The 19699-nt window shown below is 38.9% G+C and overlaps 1 protein-coding gene across 4 annotated transcripts in view; it reads right to left on the bottom strand.

Moving 5' to 3' along the window:
* Positions 1 to 276: 276 nt before the first annotated feature.
* The window catches only part of ETV1 (ETS variant transcription factor 1), a 66014-nt gene continuing 46591 nt past the window's right edge, over positions 277 to 19699 (bottom strand). For 3 of the 4 annotated variants that reach the window (XM_040592232.1, XM_040592233.1, XM_040592235.1), the window contains 5 exons: positions 14075 to 14143; positions 11584 to 11652; positions 8363 to 8532; positions 4654 to 4755; positions 277 to 2088 (listed from right to left, as the gene is read on the bottom strand). In XM_040592232.1, the coding sequence (XP_040448166.1) occupies positions 1867 to 2088; positions 4654 to 4755; positions 8363 to 8532; positions 11584 to 11652; positions 14075 to 14143 (632 nt within the window). In that variant the 3' untranslated portion in view covers positions 277 to 1866. The remainder of the gene's footprint in view (positions 2089 to 4653; positions 4756 to 8362; positions 8533 to 11583; positions 11653 to 14074; positions 14144 to 19699) is intronic. The other variant, XM_040592234.1, reaches the window with a different exon arrangement.

Below are 19699 nucleotides of genomic sequence, written 5' to 3'. Positions count from 1 at the left end.
AGGATAGAAAATTAACCCACCACCTAGGATTGTCTTTGAAATCCATCCATTATGATGAAAATTCTACTTGTTGTTTTATGTTTATGCACTCATTTTCCTCCTGCTTCTCAGGAATACAGGAAAATGAGGTACTCCATATAGCACCTATTTAAATTTCACTGGGCACAAAAAGAAATCCAGATCTTACCCCCGCTCTTTCCCTTCAAAATAGGAAATACTACATTTCAGAAAAGGTGCTCATAAATATTTAAAACTTTTAGGGTTTTGTCAGGGTTATTGTTTGTTTTACATGTAGAATAGCATGTGTGACTTGTGTTCAAGATTACCCCTCTCAAAAAAGAAAACAATTTGGAAAAATAACAACCCCCCCCCAACCCCTCAAAATTTAAATTGTCTTCTGAGCGTATCTGATCACATTTACATTTAGCGTCCACAACAAGTTGATTGGTAACATCAGTGCCAGCACTACAACGTCATACAGCGACTTCATGGTATTCCTTGACAGTTCGTCTAAGTCTCCGTTCCACTGAAAATTACAAAAGGTTCTGCAGAGCTTTCCTCAGCGAGCTGAAGCTTACTAGTCATTTGTGGATGCGCATAAAAGCTGCTTATAGCACAGCTATGGCGTAAGCTATTTTCTAAGCAATAAATGGTTCAAGTCATCTATTTTGTCCTGAAATGCTACCTGTAGTTACAGCATTGCTTATAAATGGTCATAGTAAATTCAGCATCAAAGAGAATATTACAGAAAAAGACAGCAGCAGAAGCATTAGCATTATCTAGTATTTATATATGTTATCAACATAACACAGCAGTAAAAGGTTTAAATGCATATTAATGGGTACCGTGTCTAAAAATTACTAAAGTACCTATTTAGTGTATTGGATATTTTTCTCAAGGAGTGCTTGCTGTGTCTAAACAGCATTATTAGATATGTGACTTAGTACAGTTAATTCCTATTGATTAAATAACTTATTTATGTACCAAAGGAAATGGAAGGATACAAAATGTTTTCTCCCTCCCAATCATGATCCTGTATTTAATGCTGACATGATCATCAGAAAGCCTACCACATGTAATTACTACCCTCAAATGGATCTTGAAAGGTCTAAGCCATAGCATGGGACATATATGCATAGCAACGTGGCACCAGATACAGCATGCAGCTTGCAGTCTGAAGTCTGGGATTTTGCTGCTTGGTCACTGTACTTATGGCCACTCTGTCGCCACTCTGTCATTCAGTAATTAAATAGGATTTTTTTGTAGGCCATACTGAAAGAAAAAAAAAAAAAAGACAAGAAGAAAAAAAGGGAAAAACTCTTGTGAGATCTGGTTGTTTTCAGAGGCAAGGTGCAAGGTCTGCCATGCAAGCTTCTAAATTAAATGCTGTGGTATACGCTTTCTTTCTCCTTTGTAACTGCAGAAAGACAATTAAGAATGGCAAGAAACAAATGCCCTAGGCATGCTGTGCTGATATCATCATCAAGTGGTTATTCTGCACAATAAGAATTAACTGTACTATGGATACCCAGAGAAAATGTACAATATCTTATGCTGATATGAAACAAAACAGACATGATATAGCTTTTTTTGTACTTAAAACCTGTATGTTCCCTTCCCAAACTTAAGTAAAAAGCAAACCCACCCTTTTCCTCCTGTTACACAGAATAACGTTTAGGTTCCAACCCTCCCCTTTCAAATAAAGTGCACTGTCCATGGCAGACCATAGGAGTAATGCAACAGGAAAAGCCCCTTTTAGTGTACTATTTAAAAAACAAACTGAAGTCGGTTCAGCTTTCCTCTGGGTCTTGTGAAAGAGGAGAAGCCCAAGGGAGGGGGAAAACATCCCCTTCACTGTCACTGTTGTTAATAGACATAGCCTTCGTTATAGGGGTGGGTGTTGCAGCAGCCACCGTCCTGCATGTAGACCATGCTCTCATCAAAGTGGGACAGAGGCACAGTGTCCTCCTCATTGATGTGGCGCTCCATGTCAGTCTTCAGTAAGGGACGCTGGTTGTCTGGAAAAGCCATGGAGAAAAGCGCTTCAGGGTCGCAAACAAACTTGTAGACATATCTTTCTCCAGCCACCTTAAGACAACAGAAGGGAGAAAAAGATGCAGCGTAAGGCCTCAAGGTTTTGCAAGCCCACGTTCAACAGTCTTGTGAAGAACTCACCTTTGTTACATAATTAATAACGCAATGGCAGAACTGGTAAGGCAATGACCTAGCCTAGAAAGCAGGAATCTGCAGAAGCAGACTGTGCATAACACCCTTGGTTTTGCCACATGTAATATCCAGTTGGAAGAGGGACTAGGTATTGTACTTCTAAACATTTGTTTGCAATCGTTTCCTACACTTCACCACAAATGGAGCTGTTCTTACTGGGAAATGGAAATGTAAACAAATTGTCACAACAGTGGCAAAATAAAATGACGAAGTCCAACACTTTATGTGTGACATGGAGGAAAGAATCACATTGCACAATAGAGATCTGAATCTCACTAAACGCAGATTGATTCATACTTACGTATAAAAGCACTTAAATTATAGTGCATGCTGATTGTACAGGGACAGCGTAAGCAAATACGTAGGCTAATATGTACTTAGCAATTGCTCATGCAAAGCTGGGACATTTGGATTTGCTTATGGGGGGGCAATCTGTCCAAAGATCCTAATGTTTTTGCTTATTCAGAAATAGCACTGAATGTCTGCTCTTCATCTTCCTAAAAGCTAAAGAATGATAAAACCAATACAGAATTGCTGTTTTACTTAAAAAGAAAAAAAAAGTCTATGTAGTGTCTTTTCAAGCACCTTATTTAAAGAATTATGAACCATGTTGCACACTCATGGCTTATTAAAATTATTTTAAAATAAAGACTGGATTGTCTGCCTCTTGTAATGCCAGCTGGCAAGGCACTGGAAGTAAGTCAATGAAGGTGGCAAAAGTGTTGCAAACTTAAGCCTATTCCTACGGATGCAGAATAGTGTGAAGCACCTCCTCAAATTTTCAGCTTATTTATTCTACAAATAATGCAAATTTTTGGTTGAGGGTATATCTGCAGTAGAATTTTTTTTTCAACAAATTCATGTCAGCTCAGACATGACTGAAGGCTGCATTCAGAAACTGGGCATTTGTATAACCCGTTTTACCATTGCCTAACTTAAAAGGGGAAAAAAATGTGCATACAAACCTTGCAGTAAAGAAACCTGCTACCAATCTACAACCACCCCTAGTTTTTCAACATATACTAAATGGCAAGATAGGGTGATCCCAGGGCAAACCTCAAACATTGCTATGTCAGAAAAATAAGCATCCAAACTAGCTTTTAAAATGTGCGTTAAATACAATCTTGTAGTTAATAAGTAGTAGTTTAAGAGGCAGCAAGCTAGCTGTCGATAGTATTTCTAAATTTTCCCTGCTAAATGGATGTGTGGGTTGGGCAGCATTACCAGCCTTATAGAATTCCCATTCTCACCTTTTCAACTTATTTCACTCTGATACTTACTGTTGCCTCCATGCTGCCTTTGAACTGTGCTGCCACAACCGACTATGCAGCTAAGCTGTAACCTGCAACCAGCAACTCCTCTGCCTGAAGCACCACCCAGCAAAATCAAGCACTTCTGCTTCTCCCGGACCAGACCCAATCTACAGTCCCCAAAGACTCAATGCACAGTTACGTGACACACAGAAATGGATGAGGCACTGTGCTACTCAAGTACCGTGAGCCTATGCTAGCCCAGACTGTTGTCCAGGTTGACTCCTGGATAGTGAAAGGAAGAGAGCACTACAACGATGCCATAATCAAAGCACGAGAACTTGTTAACAGGCAGCTCCAAACCGAGACTTCACAAAATCTACCACAAAAGTTGTCCAGTAACTTGAGCCAAGAGCATTGTTTCCATTCATGGAACTGGCAAAAGGCAGGTTTAAACATATTAGTCACCACAGGTCACAAAACTAATGTGAAAAGATATGGAACAAGTTTTACAGCACAAGGTGTTCGTTATGATCTTTGACCACACCTGCCAGTTTTGTAGATGCAGCAGACAGCTCTCTCCTGTTGATTTCTCAGTCTATCTACATAGTACTGCCCAGCAAGACTTAAAAACATACATTTAAATCAGCAAGACGCAGTAGAAGGATGGGTTGAATACTGTCAGCAAGACCAGGCTGTTATATATAAATTATTTTTAAATGTTTCTCATAATTCAGCCTATTATAAATTATTAAATTCCACTTAAAATCGTATTACAACACCACTATTGGTAAAATATTAAAGTATTTGGTATGTTAAGAGGTATCGTTTTTCTCCCCTGTTGTGTACTTACCAAAGAAGCCAAGCGCTGGGCAGCTAATTTAGATCTACAAAACATTATTCATACTGTACTCTGTTTGCCTTTCCCAGGTACCAGGAAACTCTTTTGGATATTTTTGAATGTTACCTCTTTCCTTACAATGATGACATGCATTGTGTGAACTAATACCACAGGTATTTTTTTACACAGAAAAAAGTATCTTGATGCATATGCTGGACAGGGTAGGTGAAAAAGCTTAGTGTTTGCCTAAATAGATGAAAAACCTACTTAAGCAATAGAGTTACAAGTACTCCTTGCAATACACTAGTGAAATCTAATACAAAACTAGCTACTCACCTTTTGCATGATTCCCTTTTCATAGTAATAGCGAAGTGATCGGCTAAGTTTATCATAGTTCATAGCTGGCCTATTTTTCTGAATCCCCCAGCGACGTGCCACCTGCCACAAAAATGGATTAGCATTGATTTGTTAAATGCACTTAACAAGCAGATCTTATCATCAGATACTTTATTTGGGGATGGAAGAGAAGGAACCCTGCAGGTGCAATTAATAAACAAGAGAAAATGTTGCCATGACCTGAATTTCCCATGTACTACTATGACTTTTAATTGGACACACAGTCATCCATTAAATTTGAAGCAGACTTAATTATTTAAAAATGCAGTGGAGGGTTAAGGTGTTTTTTTTCTTTCTTCGTTTTTTACTACAGGAAAATAAAGCATACAAAAAGATGACTAATACAGACTGTACTTGGAAAGACAGCAACGCTGAGATTATTAGGAGGTACAAGTCAGAAGACAACTCCCAGACTTAAATATCACTTCAGCAAAGAAAAGGAATTATCAGAGGAGGCCAGGTAATTGTTTGGAAGAACTATATGGTAGTATGAAGAATGGGACAGAAAGTTCATGGTTGCAGTTGTATAATCTGCCTTAAAAAATAGTAATAAAAAGGGGAGTTGCAAGCAACTGGTGAAGCTATTCCATAGATAACAATATGCCTTCTGCTCTGACTTACAATTTCTACTTGCCTTTACGCTTCCCGTTTTATTGCCAAAGGTAGTACTGGATAAAGAGACCTTTTGTTTAAAGAGCTTAACTGCTTATTCCCCACCTGAAATTATAATCAACTGTTGGTGACATTTCAATTACTGGCTGTACAAATGACTATCATGTCACCAGAGGGAAAAAACCTCAGAGCTTATGAACTCTTTAAAGCACATTTCATAAAAATGTTTGAGAGGTGCATATGCATACAGCTCTGGAAAAGAGAGTAGCCGAGCAGCTTCTCTGCAGAGTGCTCTATGAAACTTTCCCATAGGTGTCTGGAGCCTTTTGATTAAAACCATAGACGACACGCAGCACTGAGAATTGAAGGGGACTAAGTACCAACAGCAAAATCCACTACTTTGATCTCCATCTGGACAATAATTTTTAAGATTTATTTTGAAGGCATTATTTCCTTTCAGTGGTGCAGCTTTTCAGGCTTATGTACATTATCATGGATCTCTAACTTCAGCTATTTTATAGGTGTATTGAAACATACCTCCAATCATGTAAATTTATTCCAGCTGTAGATCTGGCCTAATGTGTAACCTCGATTCACCTATTTATCTTCGTAACACATGCTCACATCACTCTTTGTTCATTCCTGCCAAGTTTTTTCCTGCATTAATTATAGTCCTAAAAGTCCCCAAGATAACAGGGTTGCGTAACAAATAAATACACAACAAAGATAACAACCAAATAATGGTCCACAATATGCTATATTGTGTAGTATTTTGACATTCCTAAATAAGCAAGCAGCTCCAGAAGAAGTCTTGTTAAGCGAGTCTTCCTGTTCCTGAACTGCACAGGACTTACCAAGTCTTGCTCCGTTGAAGGGATTTAGGCTTCTAGCCTTCCATCCCACCTTCCTGCTGAAGGTTACTGTCCCTCTAACAAGGCAGCATCAATGAGCCTATGCCCAATTCTTAGCTTTGACAGTTCACAGTTACCTACTTTCTGAATGAACTATGGTGCTCAAGGAACTGATATACATACATTTTTGTTGTCACCCTTTCTACAAGGGCATAAGGCTCCAGAAAGAGATGGGATCTAAAAGTCATGCCATTGATATCCTAATCTGCCACAGCTGAACCAACAAGCTCTCTGACTTCAGTTTAAACTTGGCAACCAACGGAAGTGTGCAATTTCCCATAGGCTATTCTTATTTTAATCGCCAGTTTATGTCAGACCCATGACATTAGTATGAAAACAACTTAGGCTCCTCTGTACTTCCTAAGAGCGCACAGGAGCAAGGTAAGTTTTCAGTAGCCTACCTCCTTCAGATCTTGGATGCAGTGTTGCTCAAAAACATAAAGCAACTGCTACAAATTCAGACAAGCAGATGATCTGGTTAAGTTAAATCAGAAAATCCAGTTCTTCAGGGAATTACTCAATAAGGAAACTTTAGGGTTTTGTTTTGCTACTTTCCCTTCCTCAGCTAATAAAATCTATAAAGTTTTTGCACCATCTGCTGGAAAGTATTTTTCAATTTCTTCAATTTTGAAAAACTTTGGGCATTCTTTAAAGACAAAACAAAACTAAGAGGGTAAAAAAAAAAAAACACCGAGACTGGAGCAGTGGGAAAAATTAGATACCTCATTCATCAAAATCAAACAAGCCTTTCCAGAGATTTCACTCAGCTCTAGGCTAGATAACACAACTAAGAAGTCCATGTAGCCTGCTGAATCATCAGGTTTGCCAGCAAAGTTTTGGTATCAAGTCCACTAAGACTGTTCTGTGGTCAAATCCTCAGATGCACAATACCAGGATCTGCCACGGTGACTATCAGTAGTAGAGGTAATGCCTGGACAAAGAAGAACCAGCACACAGATCCTTGAAGCAACCCGCCCCCCAGCCAGACCACGTCAGGAAGGAAAGGGACATCAGTCCTGTCACCATCCCCAAATACTCTGCCATCCCCTTTGGGCTGCTGGCAGACGACGTAACTTAAATGCAAGAAAGCTTTCAGATTGCTTATGCCAGCAGATGGATGGCGAACGGCAGAAATAGCTGGTGGAACGCAGAAGCAGCCTTACACCCCCGAGTCTGCCTACTCAGCCCTAACTCAACTCAGTGGGGACCCTGAGGGAAAATTTGCTGCAGTCTCCTCTATTACCCAAACCTGTTCAAGGGGCAAAAATTAAACAAGAATAATACTGCTTTTTGACAACCTAATCAAATCACCCACATCAGTATTACAATAAAATTCACGCACACCAGATTTTCCCAACAGCTTCCATGGCTGTTTAGAACACACGATAGATTATGTAATGTTACCTAGTCCAAAAAAAGTTTACATAATAAAACGTTCAATTTATTCCTGTTTATCACACAAGTGAACCAAGTTATGCTTCAGCAAATATTCATGAATACAAGTAATTTTATCTACCCCATGAGTCCTTCAAGGTTCATGAGAGCTGTGCACATGCATGAGTGTTTGCAAACCTAGGATCTAAGTGTGCACTAAACAATCTAATGATACAGATAAGCAGGAAGACTCTGAAGAAGACTAAAAAGTAGGGGAGTTGTATCATTTTGGTGGGATTTTATGGCTTAACAACCTTAATCTCCTCCCCTGCCACCTGTCAGACTTGGGGTCTTTAGCTCTACAGCCTAAAAGTTCCAAGTTCCCACATCTTCATGCTGAAAAATATTTGGTATTGAAAGAATATTCAGGGATAAGTTTTCAAAGGATTTTGGAACACACCTCTATCCATGAAGTCGTTCTGAAAAATCCAGGCCCCACAATTAATGCAGACTATTTTGTAATTCTAGTACTTGCAGTATTTTTATTATTTTGTGGGACCAGGAAGCAAGTCTATGCTTAACCACACCTCTATCCTAACTGAAGCACTTCCCTTGCCAGTCCTTTCTGTCACCCTCCTAAAGGGCTACTGAAGCAAAATACTGAAGGAAAACAAGGCCTGAGTCCAAAGGAACACTATTAAATTTGCAGGACAGGGCAGTAAATGTCAGGGCATGCTGCCTGTCTAACCCACCTCCTCTGGTTCAATCAGCTTGAATTCCATGCCTCGGCCAGTCCATGCTATGAAGTGAGAGTTTGACGGGTCATCAAGAAGAGCTACCAAGAACTGCCACAGCTGAAGCGAGCCTCGCCGTTGATACGTGGGTCCCTCACGGTACATGCCTGGCTCCTGTTTGACGTCACCTGCACAGAATAGTGACAATGTTAGATGAGCAGTGCGTAAACAGCATCATCACTTAGTTTGTCAGATTAACCACGAAAGCAATCATTAGGGCTAATAAAACAGAGAGAAAGAATTCTTACTACCCAGTGACCCACAAATGCAACATTCCCCTGAATGCTGTTAATTGCAAACACTCTTACAATAACATATTAATATACTGAAGAAGTACCTAAATTCAGTCATAATTTATGGAAGCCTCTCTAACCCTATCCCCATTTACTTCTGACACATGCAAATCTCGCTTGCAAACCATTTTGCAATATCCTCCATTTGCAAGAGCATGAACTATTTTTGTAAGCAACTCTGATGCCTGGAGAACTGCATTTGTGTACTATACTTCGCACAAGCCCCAGTTTTGGAAATGTAATGTACGCTTCATAAAGCTGCAAAACCCTATTGAGTGAAACTTCTTTTGCATGCAAATGCTTCTAAGGAAAATTTGACAAAGTATTTGACTTGGACTTAAACAGCATGTGCTTTATGTATAGGTATGCAAATCCTGCAGATACGCGAGTTCCTCTGTGGCATACTGGACTTGCATATAAGCACATATTACTTTTATTCATATCTACATACAAGATTAGTATTCCCCCTGAAAAGCAGTAAGTTAATTTTTCTAATTTCAAGTCCAGAGGAAGCTTCTAAAAAACAACAATAATAATTAATAATATTCTGCTAGCTGTTCCACAAACTGCCAATGAAAAAAACATCTTGCTATACCCATACTGTGTCTCTGTTGTTTTTAAATTATATTCATACTAAACAACGCATGCAAACAACAACAGCTGAGAGGTCTGATGCTGAAGCAGAGAGTATTTCTTTCTCCACACTATGACAGCCATCCTTAATATGCTGGTAAAATTCCTCATTTCAACTACCAGAACAGCAATACCCTCCAATAAGCAGCATGACCTGTTAAATATGGAAAGCCAGGACTTTACATTCAACCACAACATTAGGATGCTCTGATTGCCATTACAGAACGGCTCTGTGTAGTGAAAGTAAGAATAATAATATTAAAAATGGAGCATTTCCTTTTGTAATCAGGAAAGAAAATTGAGTCAATAGCTATGGAAAACAAATCAATCAACACAAGGCTTTTTAGTTTATGTGAGGTTCAAGTTCCAGTCCTGAAAGGCCTTCTTTTTCAAGGACAGGATTTTTCTTTTAATGATAGCTGAGCAATGTGCAAATACCAAGTACAGTATTAGAGAGGATCAAATTCTTCGCCTGTGCCGATCTTCGATTTCAAATGAAGCAGCTGAGAATCTACTTCTGAAACATCAAGACTAGTCCTGGTCTTATTCCGCTTTTGCTTTACTGACCAAAACATGATGACACATCTGCTATTTTTTCCTCAAAAGTCATCATGCTAGCAGTATAAACCCACCTATTTGTATCACAACATCAATCTTCTAGAGTACAAGGTGTTCTCTGAATGGACAGTCATAGAACCTAGCAACAGACTGCAACACAAATATTTCCAAACATTTATTTCTTTTACTTTATTTGTGTTTCTTCTCCATTTTCAATTCCTTCCCTGTACATAACCCAAACAAACAAAAAGGATTTTCAAGAAAGACACAGACAATCCCTACTCCTGAAGAGTTTTAACTTCTTCAGTACAGGGTCTGACCTATTCCAAGAAATGTAAATATGAATTTGCTGGTGGTACTGAAAACAGATCAGGTCCACAGTCATTTTGAGGGAAGAAAAAGCCCTGACACAATGTGCTTTGAAAAAAAGGGGGGAGTGGGGTGGGGTGGGTGGGTTAGTGTACATTCCAAAGCTGGGCATAAAGTAGACTTTAAATAAATCACCCTTTCAGTGAACATGCCAATCCAGTGACAATGCAATACTGGACTAAGAAATCTTCAGTTACATCTATCATTATTTAAAATACTCTATTTATTTCTTCCTATTCCTTACCAACTCTGAAATGCACATAATACTTCCATTAGGAATGTGTAATACTTTGTCTTACTTTCATTTTAGAGTTTCCCATTTTTCAGCAAATGCAACAAATGATGTGAGGCGTGCAGCAGTTTTATAATCCATGCAAGTGATTCTCAGGGGAGAACAAACAAGAGAAAAAACCTCAAGAGTTCTCCAGCTCTACTTTTAGCTATGGTCAGAAAGCTGTTCACAAGTTTATCAGAAATTATCTACTCTTTCCTGCTAAAATAAATAAAGCTGGAAATACATACACTAACACAGAGAAGCCACTCTAGGAAACGTAAGTAATTGGTGTCCAAATTACTTCCCAAAGTTGCAGGCTATACAGAGTCACTAGCGAGAAATACTGAGTCCATCTACTTTGTCTATAATGAAATAAATCTGATATAAACTGGCTTACACCAGGAAACTGATTTTACATCAGAGTAACTGAGGATAATTTGGGTCATTTATTATAATTGACCTCAGAATCCCTCTTGAAAAAAATCTGTTGTAATGGGTAGTGTTGTGAAAAGATCATTGATTTGTTATCAATCCCACTGAAAAATAAACCACTAGTACGATGTTTAACCTAGTGCAAATACATTGACACAAACACAAAAATGCCCTATACACTCACTCCCCACTATTCATCACTTCACAGACAGCGAGACAAGAGGCTTAATCCTCAGTAAAACCAAAGCTGCTGCTTTCTCCACCGTTTTGTTAATTATAAGAAGAGCTTTTCATTAAATCTGAAACAAGCAGTGGTATGTGATCATCAGTGCAATGGAAATCCTCCTATTACTTCTCAACAGTACAGGAACTGAGCTCCTCTGCCACAACTCTGGATACAGCATCTTTCACTGGCAAAAGTTGAATGACATCCTATTGAAGACGAGACTTTGGTTTCAAGAGGCAAAGGTCAGCTTTGGTTGGGCGCACCGCAAATGGTGTGTTAAGGAATCCTAAATTGGAACGTTACCAAGCTTTTTTGATCAGCAACGGAGAAAAGTCCCTCATCTCTTCCTTTTTCATCTCCCCACACAAGAAAAAGAAAGATGTGTCATACATACCGTCAAACTTCTCTGGAACAACGCAAGTGTCATCATAAAACTGCCTAGGTCCCTTTTCATACATACAGCCTGTAAGTTAAAAAGAGAGAGGTGTTTATATAAAAGATGCATGGAGAAAGAAGAGATCATAGGCTTAATGCCAGAGGGAACACTAAGTCATAGAGGAATCAGATTAATATCCCACATCCTTTACACACCGCCCAATCACAACATTTTGGCCTCAGTACAGGGGTGTTTAATTAATGTGTGCATTCCCAAAAGACTGTTAATCTCCACCTGCAAAAATGAAAACGCACCCATTTTTCTCTATGATTTATTCCAAAATGTTTGTCTCATTTCCTGTTTGAACTAGCATGGCTTTGACTTTTAACCATTAGTTCCTGCAGGTCTTCTCCCTCTGAGACTAAAAAAGTCCTGCCCGTTCTTCCTCCTCACACTCACAGAAGCCCTTCACCTGATGTTTCCTCCAATTAAGATCATACTGTAGAATTTAATTTTTGTGGTTAAAAGACATTCTCTGCAATCCTGCATTCTTTCTAGCACTCTTCTGTACACACTCCCTACTTTTCAGTATTATTTTAATGTTTTGCTTAATCAGAACTGTACTGCATTGCCAGTATCGGCCTCACCAGTGCTTCTTAGCGAGACATAGGATCTCCTCCTCTCCTGCCTCCCTGTGACCCTCCTTTTGACTGTACAAATATTACAGAAGGTCTTTTTGCCATACAGTTGCAATGTTTGGTTGGGCTGGTTTCCCACTGTGAATCTGAAGAGGAGGAGGGCCCATCTCAAAAATCATTTTTTCCAACAAACTCTTTCCCGGTTCCACAGGCCTCGTCTACATTCAGCATATTAAAACCTCATCTGGTTTCACGTGCCCAGATTACCACACAATTCAAGTTGCTCTGTGTGACTGACCTGTCCTGCCTGTTATTTACCACTCTGCCTATCTTTATGCCATGAAGTTATCTATTAACTTCATCCTGTATCTTTAATGAAGATACTGAATAGCAACACTCCTGATATCAATTCTTGCAGAAATATAATAGAAACAATCTATTCAGAGATGATTGCCCAGTGACAGCCACTTTTAGATCTGTCAGTTGGCCAGGTCTTAATGTATTTAATGTGTACTTCATTGACACTACTTTGTGCTAACTTCTTAATCAGAATCTAACGCAGCAGCAAACTGAACATCATAAAAAGCCTAACTATATGATACAAGTACCTTTATCAAGCAAACTTTTAATCTCAGCAAAGAATAGAATCAGATTTGACACGACCTTTATTCCACAAAACCATGTTGACTGAATTCCAAATACAGAAAACAAGTATTTATAGAACATCACTTCTTTTTCTACATAATTCGTAACAATTTTACCACCTCCAAGTACTTACAAGTACATAACATGGCTCAGATTGTTTTTTCCCTATCTGTACTGTGATTAAACCTCAAATCTGTTGACCTTAACCCTCCCTGCTGATCGTGGATTTTTCTCCGATGGCTTTCACCTCCCTTGACAAGTTTTTTATACTTCATATAATTTCATATACCAAGACTGTTATAAATTTCCATTTCCTGTTTTACCCTCCTTGTGAAACTCTACCTTCCATTTCTATTTTCTAAATTTATTCCACCCCTTGAAGCACTTGGCCTTTTAGCCAGATTTGTTATCTTTCTAGTTGTTTCTTTTTAATAGTGAATGAAGTCTTACTAGAGGACTCCAATTCACACATCTGTCTGAATTTTCATCAATTTCAAAAACAACTTCCCTCACATTTGTGAAGTTTGTCCCTTGGAAGAAAAACAAATAAACTCTAATCAAACAAACAAAAAAAATCACATATTGACAAGAAAGATACACCCAAGCAGGAGTGCATGGTACAACCTCTCTTCCAACATTCATTTTTATTTTGTTCTGTTGGCCTTCTTATTTTTAATACATACAAACTACTTTTACTCAGAATTACTAATTTTGACAATGATCTAAGTTTTGCCCTACTGAGGTCACTGGGAGTTTTGGTACGTATCACACGGCTGTAGAATTTGGGGTTAAGCAGCATCAACACATTGCAAAATTTTTAACAGCAAAAGCCAAAACCCTTCACTGAATTTAAAATATAAAATGGATTACTTAACAGTTAACTGAGCCTGTCACACAAATAACCTGGAAAAATATCACTTAAACAGAATGGTGAAATGGATAATTTTTTAAGCGTCTCTTCCTTTCAACTGCTAGAGGCCTTGAAAAGCACAATGACTAAATTCATAACATTGCTTCTATCCTGACCAACCTGTAGCACTAAAAGAAGCTACAAAAAAAATAAAAAAAATAAAAAAAATCAGTGCATCAGAAACTTGAGACTAGGAAGGGAAAGATGATGCAAGTCTTCCCAGCAGCAGAATTAAACCAGTGAACCCCAAAACCCTCCAGGCTTTTTAATTTTCCACATTCCTTCATACAAAAGTGATACATAATAGAAAACTTAACTTCTGTTCTGTTTGGGTGAGCCAGGAAGCCTTCTTGCCTCATGTAAATGGAATGGCAGCTAGGCACTTCTGAAAGGAGAAGACGACAATGCTAATCAAAAGGTTGTCTGGAATTAAAAGTGTGCAGGTTATCAATGAGACAGGCTGCAGGCAGAAGAGCAACAAAAAGGATGCAAGTTACAGCGAGGGGGAACCTGTCAACACAGAGTCAGCACTTTGGAGCAGCATGCACAAGGCATGGAAGAGGAGAAAAATCACATGAGGATCAAAGATCCCATCTCACATAGGCACCTGAAGTAAAACCCTTATTGTAATTAATTTTGCTAAAAGCTGACTTCCATGACAATTACACTTTAGACTATTCACAGACCAAAAAGTCCACACAAGACAGTACGAGCATTTTAAACCCCGTGATTGTACTTCTATCTTTGTAACTAATTTCACATCAACTGCACAGAAAAGCCTGCCGTCACACTGGAGATTTATAAATGCTGCAGTAACACAAGGAATGTCAAAATGAATTTAGAGTAGGATATTGCTTTTTAGACTCTAGTTAAGGATTTGAAGGGTTAATGAAATTTTCTGTAATTGCTAAGCATTTAATCTAGGAATTAAGATGCGTCAATTTCACCCTCCACTGGTACATCCTTAAACAAAAAGACACCACTTCCCCCAAAAAATTACTGCGTATATTCTAAGTAATACAGATATTTATTTGCTTTTCCCCACCTCTACTCAAATCTGTAAGAAGAATGAGGAAAACCAAACAGAACTAATGAAAATGGTGTTCTTTAAAGGTCTTTCTATTTTTTTCCTCATGCCTTGCACTGTCCTCAAGTAACCACATCCTGTGCACTGGGACTTGCAAACAGAAATAGACCATAAATGTTTGCCCTTCTAAACCATGTTTAACCCACTTCTTGGGTATCAAAAGTCTTGCTTAACAAAGTCTGTTTGATCTTGTGATAAACTCCTACCCCAAGCTATGCAACCTGTTACCAGTAACTTGCAACTCTTTAAGAGATGCAAACGGAGGTTGAAAGACCAGACATTGTTTTTCAACAACTCTTTCAGACTGTTACAGACAGAAATTCCAAATTTCACTGTTCTCCGACTAGTGATGAGTATCAAAGATTTGGCAGGATAAGAAAATGAGGTTTTACACTGACTTCACAGAACAAGTGAAACACAGGGCAGTAAGTTTCCTGTAACAGTCCACTGTCTCTCTTGCACATCCCTGCCTAACTCTTCATCACCTCCACTCTCACTGGAACACTCAGTGCCGTCCCCTCAGGCCTGCACAATCTCTAACCTCTCAGGCAGCTGTTCTGATCAAAGATACGAATCAGTGATTCAGCGATCACCTGAGTCAAGTATAGCTCTATAGACCAGAAGTCAAGGCTGCAAGTAGTGGCTCACCTGCAAGGAATCATTCATGTTAACAAGTAGATTGAATTTTAAGAAGAATGGAAAAATCTACGTAAAAAAGGAGGAAGTTGTAAAACTGAAACAGATGCTATTTTCTATTTTAGGTAAAAATTCACTAGTATTGGCAGCAAAACCATTTTTGACTCATGAACTCCACTCTTGCAAAGTGATACAGCAGAGTGTACAGAATAAAGAATTATGCACACATCCCAGAAATTGTGTTCTTAGCCAATTTGGGGTTTCATCTCCCATGCTCCTAAGTCAATTATAATTAACATCTGGAGTCTTTTTAAGGCAAGCATTGTTTGTACCAACATTACTTAATCTTCTGGTTAGCTTGTGCTTAAACAGTCCACAGAGGACTGAAGAATACAGCAAGGAAGAGTTTATTTCTCGTAAAGTAACTAGAGTCTTGTTATCCTAAAGTGCTATCAGTTAATTTATGACTATCAGAGTGGGTCAGACTCTAATCAAATTGTAGAAACATTTCCAAAGTGATTATTCAATCAAATGACTAACATGGTTAATTAGGAGCCATAAACATTGCTCTGAAGTTCATCAAAGTAATGACTTGCCCAGAAAAATTACTGCTAATTAAATTGCCTGCTGCTTTCATTTCTACCTTATCTAATAAAAAGTCCAACCAATGAAATTTAGTGTTGCAGTTTTAAATTGTACTAAATGCTTGACTAAGACCCAGAAGTATTTTTACAAGCTAAGCAGAGCTACTTCAAAAGAAAACATTTTAGTGCAGAAATTACAGAGCAATTATATGTTTTCTTCTCCTTAAAGCATTGTTTCAAGACAACTAATAAGACAGAAGCAAGGGCAGGATCCAAGTGTCTGAGCTGACTGATTCTATCACCTTTTAGCAAAAGAAAACTGCGCCTTCATTTAGGACACACAACAGGCATATTCCTTCAGACTTTTAATGAAGTACTTCATATTGTAAAGGTACATCATCTCTAGAACAGCAGAGTCCCTTTAAAAAGATCAAGCTAACTAAAAATATGGAGACATTAAAAACCTAACTTATCTTTGCTTATTAATTTTGAATACTTAAGAGGTCATTTCTTCATTGCTCCTCTTGCTAACAGCAACATAGCAATCATCTTAAAAGAATGAACATGGTCCTTCTATCACATTGATTTGAAACCATTTTTTCCCAGTAGGTGTTGTTTTAAAATTACATGTAATCTAGAGACTGCAGAAATGCCTTCTCATCTGGGACTGTCACAGAGTAAAATACTAGAAATAACCTCTGCCTGGGCCTTAGTTAAAATACATGCATACAGAAAAAGCCCAGACTTCCTCAGGACAGGAAAAATCTGCTACTGAGTTTACCAAGCACAGGTTCTAGGTTTCATTATCGAGTAAGACAACTGAGTGGGTCCCTTTGTAAAGAAGTATTTCACATTAATTATCAGATCAGAATTTAAAGGGCTACGTTGTCTCAGCCCTGTATAACTCAAAGCAGGTAATGAATCCTTAAATCCTCTTTTTCAATCGTTTTTCAGAGATATGGACCAGGTTTCAGACCCACAATCACACCCTGCACAGAAACAGAATTTCAGCCTGCATCCCTAGCCACATGAGGCATAGGGAAGATGAAGCTTCTGCAGGCAATGGGATGAAGTGACTGTCTTCTCCTGAATGACACAGAGCAAAGCAGGAACTGGAAACCCGATCCAGGATTTATTCTTTGGCCATTCCTGTTTCTGACCTTACACAGCCTTCCTAACTAAAGGACACATTGTTACACTACCCTGTAACTCTGAATTAACTTTTTCCTTCACTTTATCAACATCAAGATTTGGAGACGCAGGGCGCTCACTACCCATGAACATGTGATGTGACAAAGCACAATGCAATCCAGAGGTACTGCACTGTGTACGTGCACTTGCAGAGAGACAGGGAGGCCAAGGCTTAGCAGGCACGTACAATCTGGAACAGGGTGGTTGAAGAAGCTGAGCCACCTGCCTGTCCTTGGTCTCCCCGTGGCAGCTCAGGTGAGTGGTTGGTACAGTGTACTGGCGAGCGGCTGCCTTATGCAGCCAGCCTGCTAACAAGTCACTCAAACTCATGAAACACCTCAACTCATACGTGAAACTTGCCTACTTCCTTACAGGTATAAAACAAAGTGATGACACTAAAACTGGAGCCTTCTTACTGTTTGCCTGCCTCTTTTTTGATTTACACTTTACCACCAACTAAGTCTTATTAAGAACAGTTCTCAAAAGGAACTGTTCCCAAAGGAGCAGTTCCCAAAAAATTTGGAGGGACTCCACTGGCAGTGGACTCAGCCAGTCCTGTTAATTTAACTTACATTGTATCCTCCTCAATTGCCCTTTTGGTCTGAAAAGTAATTACATGGGTTTTGGCTCCTATTTCAGCAATCCAGAGTTGGTATATCTATACAAACAGACTTAAGTGTGCTGTGCCACTGGTCCTCCCACAGGCAAGAAATACAGCACACGCAGATCCCTTCCCTTTGTGCTACCGGGCACAGAAGGGCATGCACAAGCCCCTCGGGTATCTGTGACCAACACAGCTCCCACACCTCACTCACATGTCAGCCTGACCCTTTGTTACACACTGTGAGTACGCCAGTCCTTGCTTGGGTGCCTTGCAGAGCTTTGCACAGCGCTTCCTTGAGCAATACAAGCATTTCTCTGGTACACGGAGAGGTGGTTGGTGCAATGGAGATATTCTTACCAAGTGCAGAGACAAAGGTAGCCTTTTAAAAATAAAATGTTCAAGCTAGAACACATCATACTTTTGTCCTCAAACTTAAAACATCACAATCGCACTGCAAGTAACTTTTCTGTTCATTGATTTCTAAGAGCACTGACAAGCTGTTTACAAAGAAGTGCTTCACCCACCACTGAAACATATTTAGCCTCCTGGTGGAAAGCAGCTGTTTACCACCACCAAGAAGCTCTGACCAGCTCAAGGGTGAAGAGCAACTGAAGTCACTGGAAAACAGACAGGTTTTTTTAGGTAAGAAAGGCAATTCTTCAAACTAGATTGCAACAAGTGGCTAAGGCAGCAACCAGGCATCACTAAGAAAAATGCATGATGTGTGTTTTGCAGGGAGAAATACCAAATGTTTTTTTTTGGTCATGAAACATATGATTTTGTAAATCTGCAGAACACATTCAGATTAAAACTTGTATGTCTCTCCAAAAAGAGACATTCAGGTAGAAATACTAGAACCAGTAACAATCTCCCTATACAGGAATTGTTTAAGCATATTTCACAACTCGGATGCTGGTAGATCAGGTTTTAGTTCAACCACTTTTAAAAGGACTATCCCCTCAGAATCTATGTAATTACAACAGAGTCCTACAAACTGGTAAAATCCTAGCAATACAAAAGTCAGCATTTTTTTTATTAGCAGATACAGCATGAAAATGTAGGTACACTGAAGTTACATGGGTGAAAAAAGCCACTATCTTTTCCAATATTCAATGTAAAAATTAAGCATTCTTTTCCCAAATCATTATGCAGTTTAAAAACATTCAGAATGGAAGGTTTTGTTCATTGTTTTGTCTGTCACTAGCCTTTGTAACAGCAATTAGGGAAAAAAAAAAAAGAATCTACAAGTATGTGTGCTCATAGATACGCATACATGCCCTTCTAAAAAATAGCTACTTAACATTTAATTTCTTACATCTCACTCCACAAAAACCTACCAGAGAATGAGATTTGGCCCTACCAGCTCACGTCTAAGTGGAATTATTACACACATACAGAAAAAAAACCTTAAGCAAACATCTTCCTTTCCACAACTTTGGGTTTTAGATCTATGACAACATCTAATGCATTTTCTGAGACCAGATGTCAACAGCCTGTCTAGGCGATATGTAACTTTTTATACAGCAGAACAGGAAAACAAAGGCTCATACATTCAGCTCTGAATTGAAATTCCACATGGAGTTGATCTTTTGAGCATACTTTAAAATCTCTTATTTGCTTTTATTAACCTCAGTAACTGTAAAATGTATTTTAAACATCGCTGCTCTTTGAGTCCAACAAAAGGCAGCAGTACTTTCTCTCTCCCTCGCTCCTTTTGTTGGTGATCTTACTGCAAAAATGTCTGTGTTGCTTTTTCTCCCCCGCCCCATCCCCTGCCTGTAAAATTGAAGTTGGACAAACACTGCACGGCTGAAGTGACATATTTGAATGGAATTCAGA

Source organism: Falco naumanni, chromosome 4 (genome assembly GCF_017639655.2).
Source record: "Falco naumanni isolate bFalNau1 chromosome 4, bFalNau1.pat, whole genome shotgun sequence".
Classification (NCBI taxonomy): domain Eukaryota; kingdom Metazoa; phylum Chordata; class Aves; order Falconiformes; family Falconidae; genus Falco; species Falco naumanni.
This window is presented reverse-complemented; position numbering and strand designations above follow the sequence as displayed.